This window comes from Myotis brandtii, unplaced genomic scaffold (genome assembly GCF_000412655.1).
Source record: "Myotis brandtii unplaced genomic scaffold, ASM41265v1 scaffold882, whole genome shotgun sequence".
NCBI classification, from domain to species: Eukaryota; Metazoa; Chordata; class Mammalia; order Chiroptera; family Vespertilionidae; genus Myotis; species Myotis brandtii.
The window spans coordinates 333,421-349,648 of record NW_005371607.1 but is presented as its reverse complement, the minus strand read 5'-3'; the positions used below and the strand labels follow the sequence as shown (position 1 = coordinate 349,648).

The window sequence follows — 16,228 nt, the reverse complement described above, 5'->3', positions numbered from 1 at the left end:
CAGGCCGACGCTCTATCCACTGAGCCAAACCGGTTTCGGCCAAGATGATGACATTCTTGATCCACAGAATCAACCAGCACTGAAATCTGCTCTATCTCTGCACTTCCTGTCTGTCACATTAGATAATAAATTTCCTTCTGTTACTTATTCCTTTAAGTCAATTTGAAGTGATATTTTCTATTACTGGCATCCAAAGGCATCTAAAGAGATAACATGTGCTAAGTGCTTGAATATATTTTCTTTTATCCAATAATCCCACGTGATAGGCATAATTGTTATCCTATTTTACAGATGAGGAAACTGAGACTTAGATTAAGTAATTTGCTCAAAGTCACATAGCTAGTAGAATCATAATTTCAAAACAAGAATCAGAGCCCCTGGTCACAAACCCTCTTTCTATAATCCAAATTAATGTTTTGTTTTATAGTACATTGGTAATGAGTGAAAAACATACTTTCTTAATTTTAATTGGCTTTAATATAAAAATGTTTTTCTTCCCCGCAGATATTGCTGACTGGGTAAAGAGTAATGGGAGAAGAATAGATGGAGCTTAGGTAACAAAGAGAAGCCAACTTATGATTTAAAGTGCTCAACACAGCCCTAGCTGGTTTGGCTCAGTGTATAGAGCCTTGGCCTGTGGACTGAAGGGTCCTGGGTTTGATTCTGGTCAAGGGCACATGCCTGGGTTGTGGGCTCGATCCCCAGTAGGGGGCGTGCAGGTGGCAGTCAAGCAATGATTTCCTCTCATCATTGATGTTTCTATCTCTCTCTTCCTCTCTGAAATTAATGAAAAAATGTTTTTTTTAAATATATTTTATTGATTTTTTACAGAGAGGAAGGGAGAGAGATAGATAGTTAGAAACATCGATGGGAGAGAAACATCGATCAGCTGCCTCCTGCACATCTCCCATTGGGGATGTGCCCGCAACCCAGGTACATGCCCTTGACCGGAATCGAACCTGGGACCTTTCAGTCCGCAGGCCGACGCTCTATCCACTGAGCCAAACCGGTTTCGGCGAAAAAATATTTTTAAAAATTTAATAAATGAAGTGCTCAACACTACTTCACAAAACAGATAACTGAAGCATTTTAGTATATGTAATTACACCTTAAATGCAAAGAGGATAAAAACAGAAAATTGACCTGACTTTATCAGTCTGTCAATGAACTTGTGGGAGGGAGGGAGAAGGTAGTGCTAACTTCTAAGATGCACCTTAAACTAGAAAAGTCTATAAGTTGTCTTGGGTTCAGCCTTGGCTCTACCACTTACTAGCACTATCACTTTAGGCAAAACTTCACTCCTGTGTTTTTAGTTTCTTCATCTGTAAAACAGGGGCAATAATAATACTTACACATCACAGGATTGTTCTTAAGATCAAATGAGATGTAATACATATAAATTCCTAGAACAATTGCTGGCACAAAGTAAATAATTAGGACTAGCTATGGTTAGTCATCATCATCATCATCATCATCAACAACAACATCATCGTCATTTGAAAGAACAAATGTTCTTTTTAAAGAGAATAAATAACTTATCCTCCCCATTCCTAGAAAGGAAAAAATCCAAGACACTGTATTATAAAGTATTCTTTATATTCTTTATTAATAGAATGAAATAATGGAGGCAGGAGACAAGTGACAATAAAAACAGTCATATAAAAAGAAAGAACAGTGAAGGAAGAAGGAGCTAAGGTCTAAAACCCAAACTGGGAAAAACAAAATGCTAGCTCAACTTTTGTTTTGTAAAATCTCTAAAACTGCATAAATCTTGAAGTAAAGGTTTCTAGATATCAGAGAGACACAAATGTTTCAAATATTAAAGAAACGAAATGCAACAAAGACAAACACACATACAGAGCTAGAGACTGAGACATATGGAGCATGTCATATAAAAGACTGACAGAGAAAAAACAGAACAGAGATGTAGACAGGAAATAAAACAAGAATCCATGCCCTGTTTCCAAATGATAGGTAAGACTTCCCAACCAGCCACTTCTCCCATCTCCCATCTCCTTCCTTCCAACTCCAAGAAACTTACATTGAAAGATGCCAGGGCCTCAGAGACACTCTTCTCAATGAACTCATCAGTGATCCTTCGGGAAGGATGTTCGTTAAACACAGAGTTCATTAGTGCAATCTTCGCAGCGCTCCGCCGGGCCTCAGCTTTAGTGGGGCAAAACTAGGCAGGGGAGAGAGAGCATATGTGTATGTGTGCGTCTGAGAGAGAGAAGGCGCAATGGGAGGGAAACACTTGGGGTAGAAGACACTTGGACACTCTGGATAAATCATTTGTTCAACACTCCCTCCAACGTTTTTATTGTAAATGGTGGGGGCATTTGGAAACACAATTTTGATTCGACATCCTGAAGTTATTAAAGAACTGGAGATGGCTATATAGCTCATACCAAATTGAAAGCAGAATGAGGAAGGCTGCTGAAGTCAGCATATAATCACTGGATATGAAAAATAGCCCTGTTTAAACTGTCAACAGAATTAATTACTCAAAAGCCAGATTCTGGCCAGCCTGTTAGAAATCTGTGTCTTGTTCTCTTGTTCTGTGGACGGGCAAGACTTTTTTCATCCCTCCGGATAACCCAAGATTGGAACAGACTGAGTCTAGGCTGCTTCTGCAGTGGGGACGCTAGTCTCATCTGGGACTCTTGGCCTTCCCTTTTAGCTTGAGCAGTTCCCCCAATAATGTAATGAATCAAGGAGCTATCCCTGAGCAGAGCCCAAGGTCTGAAGAAGGAATCTATAGTATTTATCCCCCGTGGACACAAGGAGAAGAGGGGTGTCTAGGGAAAGGAAGGCTGACCTAATGAAAGCAAGAAAACTTAAAAATTCATATTTTTACATTGTATCCAACATAGGTATCGTGGGACAGTCTGATTTCACCATTCAACTTCAGACCCCTAGGCACCAAAGTGTTCCTTTATAATTCATCTTCACTGGCTGCTTCAAAGGCCTCCGTGCCCTTCGTCATTTTTAAAAATATATATTTTTATTGATTTGAGAGAGGAAGGGAGAGGGAGAGAGATAGAAACATCAATGATGAGAGTGAATCATTGATCGGGCATGTGCCCTGACCAGGAATCAAACCCGTGACCTCAGTTCTTGGGTCGACGCTCAACTGCTGAGCCACACCCAGCTGGGCCCCTTTGTCATTTATGATTAGGATTAGAGGAAAGGAGGTAAATGATGTTACAGTTTTTAAAAGTAGCCCAGGATATGTTTGCTACTTAACCATCCTTAATTATCAATAATTCCCAATTTCCTTTAGCTGACAGGTCTCTCTCAGACGGTATATGGAGCTTGGTACGTTAACCCTAAATCTTGCTTCTTCAATTTCTCTGTTTCTACTTTTCTATTTACTAGCCTGCTGTCCACTCTACTGTCTAACGCTGTTTCTGAGAGGTCATCAATGAAAAGAACCAATGGAAGAAATTTCACCTGCCAAAGTGAATATAAAACAGATCATCCAAAAGGGGCCACAATAGATAATCCTACTCTTTCTGGAAATAAGAGAAATCAAATTACTACCATGGTTCAGCTTTGGGCATCACCATAAAATAATCAAGTCCTTATTCAGCAATATAATGAGGTCTGAGAAGGGAAGGAAAGATCTTACTCTGTAGAAGAGAAAGCATAAACATTAGTCATTCTGGGCACTTACTTATTTCTCTAAAATGGCTGAGGCTCTAAGGGGGAAATTTAGCCATCTGATTTTAAATGAAGCTCCCTGGGGGCCGTTTCTATTTGGGGCAGGAACTGAGCTGTAATGGCACTCATTCATGCAACAGATTTATTAAGTGCCTATTATTATTATTATTTAAAATATATTTCCTTATTGATTTCAGAGAGGAAGGGAGAGGGAGAGACAGAAACATCAATGATGAGGGAGAATCATTGATTGGCTGCCTCCTGCACACCCCCTACTGGGGATGGAGCCCACAACCTGGGCATGTGCCCTTGACCAGAATCGAACCTGGGACCCTTCAGTCCGCAGGCCAACGCTCTTTACACTGAGCCAAACCGGCTAGGGCTTAAGTGCCTACTTAAGTGCTGAGTTTCATGGTAGGGATTTAAAACTGAACAAGGGGCCTGGCCAGTATGGCTCAGTTGGTTGGAGCACCATCCCATACACCAAAAGGTGGCAGGTTGGCCCTAGCTGGTTTGGCTCAGTGGATAGAGCGTCACCCCGCGGGCAGAAGGGTCCTGGGTTCAATTCCGGTCAAGAGCATGTACCTCGGTTGCAGGCTTGATCTGGCCCGCGCGGGAGGCAACCAAACAATGTCTCTCTCTCACATTCATGTTTCTCTCTCTCTGTCTCTCCCCCTCCTTTCCACTCTCTCTAAAAATCAATGAAAAAATATCCTCGGGTAAGGATTAACAACAACAAAAACACAAAAGGTGGCGGGTTCAGTTCCCGGTAGGGGCACATATCTAGGTTGCAGGTTCGATACCCAGTCAGGGTGCGTGCATGGCGCAGCCGATTGATGTTTCCCTCTCACATCACTATCTCTGTCTTTGTGTCTTTCTCTCCTTCCCTCCCTCCCTTCCTCACTCTCTCTAAAAAACAACAAAACAAAACCACAAAAACCATTCAATAAAATCCAATTAATTAATTAATTTAAAAAAACTGAACAAGGAAGAAGACAGATGCTATCTCTGCCTTCATGGAGTGTCATCCCCCAGGAGAGATAAACAATTATGATATGTTAGGAGAAGTTCAAGGTGTTTGGAAGCACACAGCAGGGCTTATAACTTTGTCTAAGGGCTATACAAACCATATGGAAAACAGAACAAACGTGTCTATTCTCTTTTCTAAATTCCTATTCAGATTCTAAGTTAACATTTCAGAGGGCTTCCTTCCTATCTGTAATGTAAAGAATCCATCTTTGCCCTAGCTGGTTTGGCTCAGTGGATAGAGCGTCGGCCTGCGAACTGAAAGGTCCTGGGTTCGATTCCGGTCAAGGGCGCATGCCCGGGTTGCGGGCTCGATCCCCACTGGGGGGCTTGCAGGAGGCAACTGATCAATGATTCTCTCTCATCATTGATGTTTCTATCTCTCCCTCTTCCTTTCTCTCTGAAATCAATACAAATATATTAAAAAAAGAATCCATCTTTGATGATAATATTTACGCTATTCAAATTTCTCATCACCCTATAATAGCAACCACTCTTCATCATCATATATTACAGGTCTTTCATATAATTGTAGAATGCTAGTACCGGTACTAGAAAGACTTTAGAAATAATCTAACCTCTCTCCTTCATATGATAGATGGGAAAACTGAGGCCCAGAGAAGTTACCTGACTTGCCTGCTGGCAGTCAAGGGAATGAGAATGTGACTAGCCTAACTCTTGGCTGAGTAACATTTCCACCCAAACATTGCTTTCCTTAGTAAATGCCTATGAAAACAAACTTGGGGCAAGGAGTATTATTCTATGTTCTCAAAAAGAGATGGCCGGAACTTGAAAAGCCAGATTAGAACATGGGTTAGGTGCTGGTAGTCTGATATACTGAATCAGGGCATTATTAATCACTGTTCAAATTCAGAGTGGGTTTGCATTTTTGCAGGCTAAAAAGAAAAGCTTGCTATGAGGTTCTTTGGTGGTCAAATGAGCCTGAGATGCTTACCAGAATGATTTGCCCAGAATTGGTTCAGGTCTTCAAATATGTGATTTCAAACAGAGATTTAATGGCCAAAGTGATAGAGAAAGCCATTACTAGCACCTAAGCAATTATCTTCTTTCTTTCATTAAATTTATTGGGGTTAGTAAATGTTTAAATGCTTTTAAATGGTGATAGGTAGGGAGCTAAGGAGAGTAGACTAATACATTGATTAGGGTTAAGAGGGTCATATAGGTTTCAAGTGCACATTTCTATGATACATGATCTGTATATTGTGCATTGTGTGCCCACCACCCAAAGTCAAAGCAATTACCTTTGCTACTGCTGCTTTGCAACTCTTACCTGGAAACTCCCAAAGCAACTTCCCCCAGGCAGGGTGACGTAGCAGACATAGGGAGGGGTGTTGGAGGGAACCATCTCATAAACCACGAGAGCGCCATTCTTCAAGTCAGCCCCACGGGACTGCTTCATCTGCCAGAATTCCTGAAGCGCCTCCACCACGTTCACTACAAAAGAGAAGTAGATAGTGCAGCCAAGAGAACAATTCCAAGTGGTGCTCTGCTTGAATAGAGGGTCTGTGACCTGTACCTACGTTAAGAGTCTACCCTCCTAAGTCTCTACCTATCACCATTTAAAAGCATTTAAAAATTAATAAACTTAGACTGTGAGTCCATTTGCATGCCTGCCCTCCTCCCCCACCTTTCTAGTTCACATTTTGAGTAGTTCAAAGGAAAGTAACTTAAACATTGAAGGCAGCATTTCCAAGGTCAGCAGACCATTATCACTGCCTGATGAAGTGCAAGTAGATTATTCCACAATTGGCCAGCTGCCCTAGAATAATAATAGTCACCACAGTAATGTGTTAACATTTACTGAACACTTACTGTGTGTCACCCATTTCACAACCTTATGAGGCAGATACTTTAAAAAAATGTACATATTTTTTTAATTGATTTCAGAGAGGAAGGGAGAGGGAGAGAGAGACAGAAACATCAATGATGAGAGAGAATCATTGATCAGTTGCCCCCTGCACACCCCCCACTGGAGATCGGGCTTGCAACCTGAGCATGTGCCCTGACCGGGATTGAACGGTGACCTCCTGGTTCATAGTTGACGCTCAACCTGGAGGATTTCACTGATGAGGGAAATGAGGCATAGAGAAGTTAAATAACTTGCCCAAGGATGTAATAGCTAGAAAGCAGCAGAGCAAGAATTCAAACCCAGGAAGTCTTGGTTGCAGTCAATGTTCTTAACCATTATATAATATTGTCATTCAAGGAAATATGGTCGTATTAGCCATTCTCAAGCGTATACTTCTGGCAAGCAAACCCATGGCCAGATTCCTTTTACCTCCTGGAATACTATGTGTATATTATCTATCTATCTATCTATATATATATAAAAGCCTAAGTGACGGCCGACCAGCCAGTAGCTATGATGCGCACTGACCACCAGGAGGATTGGGCTGAAACCGGCTCTCTGACTTCCCCCGAAGGGTCCCAGATTGCGAAGGGCGCAGGCCAGGCCAAGGGACCCCACTGGTGCACGAATCCATGCACCGGTCCTCTAGTGTATATATAATTTATATAACATATATGTAAATGTAATTTATATATATAAAAGCCTAAGCAACTGGACGACCAGATGACTGGACGACTGGCTGGTAGCTATGATGTGCACTGACCACCAGGGGGCAGATGCTCAACACAGGAGCTGCCTCCTGGTGGTCAGTGTGTTCCCACAGAGGGAGCGCTGCTCAGCTGACAGACGGGCACTAGATGCTGGGCTGGCGAGCGCAGGTGCAGAGGCCTCTCATGGACACTCCCCCTGCACACCTGGCAGAGGCAGCAGGTGCAGCGGGGCCGATGTGGCGCCCAGCCCAGGTTCGGGCTTCTCCCTATCCGCCTGCCACTTTGCGCACTACTTTATGCTGTGTAGGATAGAAGGGGACAGCGGGCTGGAGCCCGACTTGAGCTGGCGGATAAGGCCGAGCTGCGGTGGGGCAGAGGTCCACTGATCCCTGCAGGCTAGGCTGAGGGACCCCACTGGTGCACGAATCCATGCACCAGGCCTCTAGTATATTATATATGTATATATATATGAGAGAGAGAGAGAGAAATGAATTTCTATTCTGAGGCTTTCTCTAGACATAAATAATTTTTGGAGAAACTGTATAATGGGAGATATTCCTCCACAGGTCTGCTGCAATCTCCTTTCAATCTTGCTGGGTATGGCAAGATTTCAAGGCTGTGTCTGCTCTGTACTTAGGCCATTTCTCAGGATTGTGTTTGCAGCAAAAAACCTTGACAGATGAGATAATATCTTTCTATGGGACAAAGAACAAGCCTTCAATGTCGGACTTGGGAGGCAAAGGGAACTGGTGCAAACAAACATGATGCTCATGCTACCTGCTGTGCTCTGAGTAATAAAGCCCTTTGTTTCTGAACCAGAACTTCTTGACTTCTACCAGCATCCATGAAACAGTAACCCGCTAACTTATTAGCTATAATTAGGGTAAAATCAAACTCCAGACCCAACACTGTATTCCAGAACAGTGGCCCTCAGCCCCCAATACTTGGGCCCAATGATTCCACAAATATGTATTGAGTACCTACTCTGTGCTGGATGCTAGGCTATAAGAGTGAGCAAAACCATAGACTGCGCCTTTTCCTTATGGAGCTTACAGTCTAAAGATGGAGAGATATTAAAATAGCCAGTGTGATATGTGCTATAAAGGAGGGGTAGATGGTGAGAAATGTTATAGGAACATCTGACCTAGTTAAGAAGTCACCCTGAGGAGGAGATATTTAAGCTCAGATATGCATATGAATCCACTAGGCAAAAAGGTGAGAGACTAGTGCGCTGAACAGAAGGAATGGCATGTACAAAGGGTCTGTAGCAGCCGGGAATATGGTGAATAAAGGGACTAGTGTGTCTAGAAAAGAGAGAGCGAGGGGAAGTAGAATGCAAGATGAGGTTGCAAAAGGATGCAGGGACCAGACCAGGTTGGATCTTGAGGCCATGACGGAGTATCCTAAGAGCACTGGGAAGCCACTGAGGGTTTTACATGGAAGGAGGGATGAGATCAGTTTGCCTTCGGAAAGGATCACTTTGACTCTACGGTTCAAACATTTTAAATGGCTTTAACTAAAGCCTCATAATAATAAACCATCATAAATATTCTCCAATATCTTGCAACATGACCACTTTCCACTCTCAGTTACAAGGACTCGTTCATCCTTTTTTAAAAATTGAACATATTGGGGTAACATTGTTTAATAAAATTATATAAGTTTCAGGGGTACAATTCTATGGTACATCATCTGTCATTCATCCTATATAATAATCCTATATAATAAAAGCGTAATATGCTAATTAGACCGGACGTCCTTCCGGACACATTCCTGACGAAGCCAGGGATGCAAAGGAAGCCCGGGTCTCGGGTGCCAGAGGGAGGCTGGTGCCGGCAGCCAGGGGAAGGAAGGCCCACTCTTGCACAATTTTCGTGCATCAGGCCTCTAGTTATTTTTAAAAAATATATATTTTATTGATTTTTTTACAGAGAGGAAGGGAGAGGGATAGAGAATTAGAAACATCGATCAGCTGCCTCCTGCACACTCCCTACTGGGTATGTGCCCGCAACCAAGGTACATGCCCTTGAATGGAATCAAACCCGGGACTCTTCAGTCTACAGGCCAATGCTCTATCCACTGAGCCAAACCGGTTAAGGCTCTAGTTCTTTTATACTAGAGGCCTGGTGTACGGATTCGTGCACTGGTGGGGTCCCTTGGCCTGGCCTGCGGGGATCAGGCTGAAACCGGCTCTCCGACATCCCCCGAGGGGTTCCAGATTGCGAGAAGGCACAGGCCAGGCCGCGGGACTGCAGGAGGGCTCCAGCGCGTGTCCAGCCCGTCTTTCCCAGTCCTGATCGGCCAGACCCCAGCAGCAAGCTAACCTACCGGGTGAAGCGTCTGCCACCTGGTGGTTAGTGCACATTATAGCGACTGGTTGAATGGTCGAACAGTCAGACACTTAGCCTATTAGGCTTTTGTTATATGGGATTGTGTTAGTTTAGGTCTGCCAAGAAGGCAGCAAGATGGATAGACATGCAGGACATTTATTGGGGAGGAAGTGAGAGAAGGGAGAACATTTAGACCATGCTGAAGGTCTGATACCTGTGGAAGGAGAGGGGGAAGGAAGGAGGTTTGGAGATGAGAGATTGCAGCACAGTTCTAAGAAAGGTTTGGCCAGGCCAGTGGGAAGTCTTCATGCCAAAGGAGTCCCACATCTCACTAGGCCGCGCCTGAGTTAGTACCCCTGCTGCGCTCAGTCCCTGGCTGGGAATTGCCTCCAGGATATGTAGACCCAGTGCAGATGTGGTGATGGACCTAGAGGGCACAGCAGGGTAAGGCTGTCAGTCAATTATGCTCCCTGCAGCAGGGGACATGGACAGCGAATTTTCTTTCTTTTTAAACATTTTTATTGACGAGAGAGAGAGAGAGATTGAGATTGATTTGTTCATGCATTCATTGGTTGATTCTTATATGTGCCCTGACCGGGGATTGAACCCACAACCTTGGTGTAGCAGGATGATGCTAAAACAAACTGAGCTACCGGCCAGGGTGTGACGAGCACATTTTCATGGCTGCCACACACACATTAAGCAAACACTTGAGCATGTGACAGGTGCATCGCTCTATTTTAGGCATTAGGGATGCAAATATAAACAAGATACATTCCCTGCCAGCAAGGCGTTAACAATCTAGTGGCCAATGGCAACTGTTACCTCACCGGCTCTACAACGGAAGCAAGCACTCCGTGCACCAGCCGGAGTCTGAAAAGCAGCATCAGCTCTTTTCTAATTCCCCATATTTAACCGGCCTTTCGGAATGCTCATTCTTCAATTGAAAGACAGCATGGAAAGGAAACTCATTCCCACCCTGCGTTTTGGCAGGGCCTCTTCAAAGGTCACTGCTGCCCAGAACGCTTAGCCGCCTTTGTTCTCTCCACTGAGATCTTTTCAGGCCCAGTTCCCTCTTTGAGACAATTTAACACAATGGGCTGCATGACAGCTCTCCTTACATGCAAACCGCAGGGAGAGTGCGGATAAAGGAAGGAGAAGAGAGCGCGAGGATGGGGCAGGTCCTGACAGAAAGCATGTGTCCATTTTCTAGCCAGTTAAACCCCTCTTGGCACAGAGCACAGGACTATTTTTTCAATGATAACTCAAAGCCAAAGGAAATAGGAAGCCTTGTTTCAGAAATGGGAATCTGAAATGGGAAATTGGGCAAGTGCTCAGGAAAAAAAAGCAATTAACTGTGATCTGCATTTGAAAATGCTCATAGACTCACTTATTTTTAGAGCGGAAGGGGACTTTAGAGGTGAGCTAGTCCAACTCAGGCTAAGGCCGGGTAAGTGTCTGGCTCCAGCTCACACAGCTGTGGCAGCGCTGGGGGCATGAGTGTAGACATCCTGATGCCAGTGTTTTTCAATTTGGGACTCTTAACCCAGCGGCTAAGGCCCAGTTCATGGTTAAGCTTTATGGGGGTTCAAAATCCCCCTAAAACTATGGGAAAATTATGTGTGTGTACATATCAGTATTTATGTGTGTGTGTGTGGAGGGGGGGTGTTGCTCATAGTTTTATAAGATTTTCAGTGAGTAACCATGGATATAAATAATGGTTTGCATAAGAACGGTTAAAGAACGGTGGGGGGGGGGGGGGGGGTAGCAATGACGGAGACCTGCCTAGATGACAGCTACACTTGCTTTTTGGAAGCCACTGATGGATGCTGGGCTGAAAGGGAGGAGAAAGACCAAGATATAGGAATATTTCATTACTTGTACCATGATGTGAAATAGCAACAAAAAAGAGAAATTTGGGGTTTGCTTTAGGAGATAAAATATTATGTGAATGTCTAAGTGGAATGAGAGGTTGAGATTGCACATCCACCAGAGTAAAAACATTAAACAACACAGGAAACGACCGTAAAAATTTTCTATCATAAAATAAACACAATTCTGTGTGTGTGTGTGTGTGGGGGGGGAGCATGGATAAATAGATAATGACATTGAAAGGTGAGTGAGAAGGTGCTCCCTGATCAAGGAGGGCAGGAGTAGGCTGGCCTGACTGAACTCACGTTGCTATGGAGACAGGGAAGCTGGTGAGCAGTATTTGACCTGCCATTTCCTATTTCCGTCTGCAGGGTTGCCCTGAATGGGCCACAGTGCACAGACTCTTTGGAAGGAAGGGACTGCAAAGTGACAGTGACGCTGGGAGGGGGCTGTGGTCGGCTGAATGATGCCCCTGCCACGAGGTCCACGTCCTAATCCTGGCAGCCTGTGCAGGTTACCTCGTGTGACAAAGACTTCGTAGGTGTGATGAAGTTAATGACCTCAAGATGGGGAGATGATCTGGATGGGCTCTAAATACGACAACAAACGTCCTTAGGGAAGGGTATTTGATGAAGCACAGGAGAGGAGAAGGCAGTGAGAGCCTGGAGGCCGAGATGGGGGTGATGCAGTCACAAGCCAGGGGATGCTGGCAGCCACCAGCAGCTAGCAGAGACAGAGAGACAGAGGATCCACTGGCGCCTCTCCGGAGGAGGCACAGACCTGCTGACGCCTTGATGTTGGCCCGCTGGTACTGATTTTGGACTTCTGGTCTCCAGAACTGTGAGGGAGTACATTTCTGTTGTTTTAAACTACCCACTTTGGGATAATTTGTTAGAGCAAGAAAACTGATACAGGGTCTAATCCAACATTCCAAAAATTGGAAATATTCAACCAATCAATTTAACTCCATGGTCACTTATAGGCTAAGAAGCTGTCTGGACTCTGAGGAAAAGAAACAACTAACTAGAAAATACCACGCAAGATTCACTTGTTCAACCTAGTAGAAAGCTGGGCCGAATTTCAATCATGTAACCATACTGTGATCTAAAAGGAGAACAATAATTTTTAAAAAATAGGTTTGAAGAGAGCAATGCAGAAGTTGCCTAGCAAGGAAAGTCATTCAGTCAATCATGCCAGTTTAGAGATTGCCAGCTGTCAAACATTAGAAGGAAACTATACGTATTCCATGTGGGAAAGTGGGGGGGGGGGGGCAAAGGAAATGGTAATGCCAACGTACCTGTCATATGCACAGTCTTCAAAGCACTTCCAAATGCATAACAACAGCAGCCACTCATTGAGTACTAGGTGTTGCACACCTTACATTCACCAGGAATCAAACTTGAAACCTCAGCATATCAAGACGATGCTCTAACCTACTGAGCTACCCGGCCAGGGCCATTACCTCATTTAATCAAGACAAGTATTGTAATATCCATTTTATAAAAAGTGAACAAGCTGAAAATCAGGCCACAGGGGCCAAACCAGGATTTAGAACCAAGGTTTGTTTGCCTCCAAAGCCAATTCTCTATTGTACTATCTGCTTTATTTCACCATTAATCCTCACACATGCTCTGTAAAGTGGACTTTGAGCTCCATGAAGATAGGGACTGAGTATCTGTCTTGTTCACCACTGCATCTAGTTAGTGATCAATAAATATTTGGTAGATGAATGACTGGAACAGATGAGGCCTAGAGAGATTAAATAATTTATCCAAGATCACACAGCCACTATTTAAGAGGGCCAGGTTCTCTGATTCTAAGTCCTATGCACTACAAATTGAGATCCTACAGCAGCCCTTGCTGGTTTGGTTCAGTGGATAGAGCATCGGCCTATCGACTGGAGGGTCTCGGGTTCGAATCTGCTCCAGGGCACATGCCCGGGTTGTGGGCTCGATCCTCAGTAAGGGGCATGCAGGAGGCAGCCGATCAATGATTCTCTCTCATCATTGATGCTTCTATCTCTCTCCCTCTCCCTTCCTCTCTGAAATTAATAAAAAATATATATTAAAAAAGGAAAGATCCTACAGCATGTGGAGCTATGTGGGTATCTTGGGCAGGGATTTGGCGGTGAGGGGGATAGAGACAAACAGGTGCAATAACAGAAGAGTTTGGTTTGTCTTGTATAAGTGCTGAGATCCTACCCGAGTGAAGATAAAGCCGAAGACCGTGACTGGAAAAGGTGGATTGGGAGCAGCCAGAAGATGAAGGATGTGAATTGAAGATGATTCGGTTGATTCCGTCAGGAAACGGTCTGGGCAAAGACCAAGGTAAATACTATTCAGGGGAATAGAGCCAGCCCCCAAATGCCATGCCACCAGTCACAAGGGTATGGGGTACATGCCAAGGGCAGCTTTGCCTATTAATCGAAGCCGAGTAAGTGATTCCATGTGGTGAAGGACTTCGGAGCCCAACCAGCTGGGATTCTGCTTGCCTGAAGCTGAACTATCTGCCAAACTCTCCCCAAGTACTGGCTGGACACCCAGACTGGAAAGGAGAGACTCAGAAATAATGAGGAGTGTGGTGGGAGGCGGGAGGCTGGAAGCGAGGGTTGCCGCAGCATCTGCAGCCTGCCTGACTGCTCTTTGTCAGTCCTAGACCCTTGGTCCCTCCCCCTTCCTAAGAAATGGAAAAGTTTTCACAGGACACTCAGTTTAGCCAAATCAGAGGCTCCCCAGGTAGCACAGACAAGCAAAAGGACGCACCCCTCTACAATGTTAGCAAACGCCTGGAAGTTCCCAAGAGGAAGGATCGAGATTGAGAGTGAGGGAGCCTGGCTGCTCCTGTGCTCAGGGGCAGACCCTCCCTTGGTCTCATCTTAGAGACCTGAAGCAGCAGGACAACAGCTGGTGGCAGCTCCATCGCGTGGGCCTGCTTCGTGTAGGTGTTAAGCTAGAAGAACAACTCCATTCCCTCCTGATGAATTTCAGAATTATATTCATTTGTATTCCCAGCACCTAGCAGAGTGCCTGCCCCATGGTAGAAATTCAAAATGTTGAAGAACAAAGGGAAACTGGTGGTAAATATCATTAGGCACATACAACAAAGTGGACTTAAAAATGTTTTCCTAGGAATCTTTAGGTATACCCTGTCAGGATTTCGTTTTCTTAAAAAATATACTTTTGTTGATTTCAAAGAGGAAGGGAGAGGGAGAGAGAGAGAAACATCAGTGATGAGAGAAACTGCTACCTGCGCATGTGCTGACCGGAACTGAACCATGACCTCCTGGTTCACAGGTTGGTGCTCAACCACTGAGCCAAGCTGGTCGGGCTACACTGTCAGGATTTAAGAGTGGGAGGAAACGAGATGTGTCCTTCCCAAGGAAATATGAACCAATACGTTTTGAGATAATACACATCATTTTTAAGTGCCATTATGTGTTAGGAGCAGTATCTCATTTAATCCACATAATTAGCCCTGGAGGAAACGGAAGCTCAGTGAGGTGAAGTCACTTCCCCAAAGACATAGTGGCAAGAGATTTAACCTGGGATTTAATCCAGATCTGCCTGACTCCAAACCCTGTAGGTGCCCTTTTCATTACACTTTCTTAGGGAGAAAAACAACCTCATCACTGTCTGTAGAGAAAGCCCTGCTACCTTTCTCTGCGTTATTATTAAACTAGAAAGTTACAGATTTAGTCACTCCATGTCCGACAGGGGCTGACCAGCCAGGGAGAAGTGATGTCTCAGAAATTCCAGACCTAAATCCTGTATCCCACACCCTCACTATGTATTCCTTGTTACACTATCAATCTGGAGCTGAAACTCAGGAAGTTCTGCACTGGCTGACCAAAACAACAAAGAAAACCTTCCCCTTCCCCTTCTCAGCAGCCCTAGAATCTTTAAGATGAAGATTTCCAATGGAACTCGGATTTCTGCCTGGCTCATGTCCACAGAATTTAACATCGAAAGAGCCAAGGCCTAGGATTTATCCCGAGTTCTTGGGCAAAAGCCAGGAAAACAGAGCCAGACAGATAGGCCGGAGTTGAGAGGCTTCAGACTGAAAAAGACAAGAAAGCGAGGTTCTAAGTCCCGGAACGCTGGTGTGAGCCCAATGGGATGGCCCCAGATTTAAGAGCACAGTTACTACAGGCAACTTGTGAAGGCACCACGGAATTCCCCAGCAAATGCCAAGTTGCACTGGACATTTTAGAGTGACAATGAGAAAAGAATTCAGAAGCCAGGGAGACGGAGTAAATTTACAGGGAGCCCAGGAATGGCTGGGGCCACAGAAGAGAGCCTGGGAGCCCACGGGTGAGAAACGTCTTGGGTCTGAGATAAAGGATGAGACCCCACACAATGGGGACCCGTCCTTGAAGGCAGAGAGATGGGAAGGCATTACTCTACAGAAGGCATTCCATTTCGCAAGGAGAAAAGGCTGGGAAGAAAAGAGGGTTTTATCTGTACAAGGGGTGGGGGTCCCTGAGAATATAGTAGTAACTCAATGAAGGGGAGGGGTGTGTATGAGTGTGTGTGTGTGTGTGTGTGTGTGTGTGTGTGTGAGCGTGCAGCGCAGAAGGAAACTCCCCAAAAGGAAATGCATGTGAGGCTCTGCGCCAGGAAGGCGATCCAGAGGGCCGTGGGAGCGAGGCTCCCGTGCAGAGGGTGTCCCGCAGGAGGCCAGACCCGCAGACTCACCTCGGCCATAGCCCTGCGTGTGCTTGGCAAAGCTCCTCACCACGGCCTCCACTGCCTCCCGCA

At 44.9% G+C, this 16,228-nt stretch overlaps 1 protein-coding gene across 1 annotated transcript in view; it reads right to left on the bottom strand.

The window, feature by feature from the left end:
* LIX1L (limb and CNS expressed 1 like) overlaps positions 1-16,226 on the bottom strand; it is a gene marked incomplete at its 5' end in the record, with an annotated part of 23,339 nt that extends 7,113 nt beyond the window's left edge. The window contains 3 exons of the mRNA XM_005884964.2: positions 2,042-2,182; positions 5,981-6,144; positions 16,166-16,226. Coding sequence (XP_005885026.1) covers positions 2,042-2,182; positions 5,981-6,144; positions 16,166-16,226 — 366 coding nt within the window. The remainder of the gene's footprint in view (positions 1-2,041; positions 2,183-5,980; positions 6,145-16,165) is intronic.
* Between the last annotated feature and the right edge of the window lie 2 nt (positions 16,227-16,228).